Source organism: Octopus bimaculoides, chromosome 6 (genome assembly GCF_001194135.2).
Source record: "Octopus bimaculoides isolate UCB-OBI-ISO-001 chromosome 6, ASM119413v2, whole genome shotgun sequence".
Classification (NCBI taxonomy): Eukaryota; Metazoa; Mollusca; class Cephalopoda; order Octopoda; family Octopodidae; genus Octopus; species Octopus bimaculoides.
The window spans coordinates 5,394,283-5,395,695 of NC_068986.1; the positions used below are offsets into that span (position 1 = coordinate 5,394,283).

Below are 1,413 nucleotides of genomic sequence, written 5' to 3' on the forward strand. Positions count from 1 at the left end.
AACCAGATTAAATCTACCACACATGTAGGCCACATCAAGATTTGAACTCAAATCACTAATAGCTGGAACAAATACCACAAAGCATTTTGTCATCATCATCATCCTCATCGTTTAATGTCCACTTTCCATGCTAGCAAGGGTTAGATGATTTGACTGAACCAGATGGCTACACCAGGCTCCAATCTGATTTGGCAGAGTTTCTACAGCTGGATGCCCTTCCTAATGCCAACCACTCCGAGAGTGTAGTGGGTGCTTTTACGTGCCATCGGCACGAAGGCCAGTCAGGTGATACTGGCAACGGCCACGCTCAAAGTGGTGTATTTTATGTTTGCTTATTGATCCAAGAAGGAAGAAATGCAAAGTTTATCTCAGGAGAATTTGAACTCAGAATCCAAAAAACCAAAATAAATACTACAAGTTATTTTGTCTGAACCCTAACAGCTGTACCATATCACTACTTCTATTTAGAAATAAAGTAAATTAGGGCATTCCCTTAATCCTATATTTTTATTCCATTTGAATATAATTTTAGGAAATGTTTAATAATGTCATGAAATTATTTAGAATGAAAATCATTAAAAATGATTCTGCTAATTTCCTTACCCTATTCTTGCTTAATGTAGATAAGAAAGTTTCTGGTTCAAATTTTGGTAAAGTGTATATTGAACACCCATTTGTAATAATACTAAACAGTATGCAGACCATTCCGTAGATGTGGTAAAAAGGAAGAATTCCAAGGATTCGATCAGATATATTAAATTCAAGAATACTGCAATTAAGAGCAAATTTTAATCAATTTATAAACACAGCATAAAAGAAATTTTTGTGTCATCATTAATAACATTTAAGAGAGAAGAAAAAAAAATCCAAACAAGTAGTTTTGAGGATGGTTTGTAAAGAGAGAGAGAGATGTGGAAGGCATCAAGCAATGCAGATATATAGTTAAATCGGATGTAGTAGTGGAGGTGGAGGTGGGTTTAACCTACTAATGTAGAAATCATGCTTGAATTTTTTTATAAATTAAAATTATCTTTGTCACTTGTTATAGACAGTCTGAAGATCTGTAGCTCCTCTCCAAAGTGCAGGCCTGAGCAAGGACTTTTTTTCTTTGTGGAAGACTAGAACTTGCATACCAATCTTCCCACTCCATGCTACTGATGTTATGCAAGAGACAGGGAAAATCCAATACAGTTTGGCACAAAGAAGCAAGTGGCCAGAACAGATACGACATGGCAATTGGTCTAACAATAACAGTTACCTAAAAGATGAAAGTCAAAGTTGACCTCAGTATGATTTAGACTCAGAGGCAGAGAAAGTCAGAAAAATACTGTAAAATTCTATCTTAAGCTCTGATGTCTCTTGTTAACATTAATGATAATTCTTGTTAAGAAAGGTAAGAGAGACTACTCTGAA

The 1,413-nt window shown here is 35.2% G+C and overlaps 1 protein-coding gene across 1 annotated transcript in view; it reads right to left on the bottom strand.

The window, feature by feature from the left end:
- Positions 1-513: 513 nt before the first annotated feature.
- The window catches only part of LOC106879728 (uncharacterized), a 13,691-nt gene continuing 12,791 nt past the window's right edge, over positions 514-1,413 (bottom strand). Inside the window, exon 4 of the mRNA XM_052968407.1 lies at positions 514-769. Coding sequence (XP_052824367.1) covers positions 529-769 — 241 coding nt within the window. The 3' untranslated portion in view covers positions 514-528. The remainder of the gene's footprint in view (positions 770-1,413) is intronic.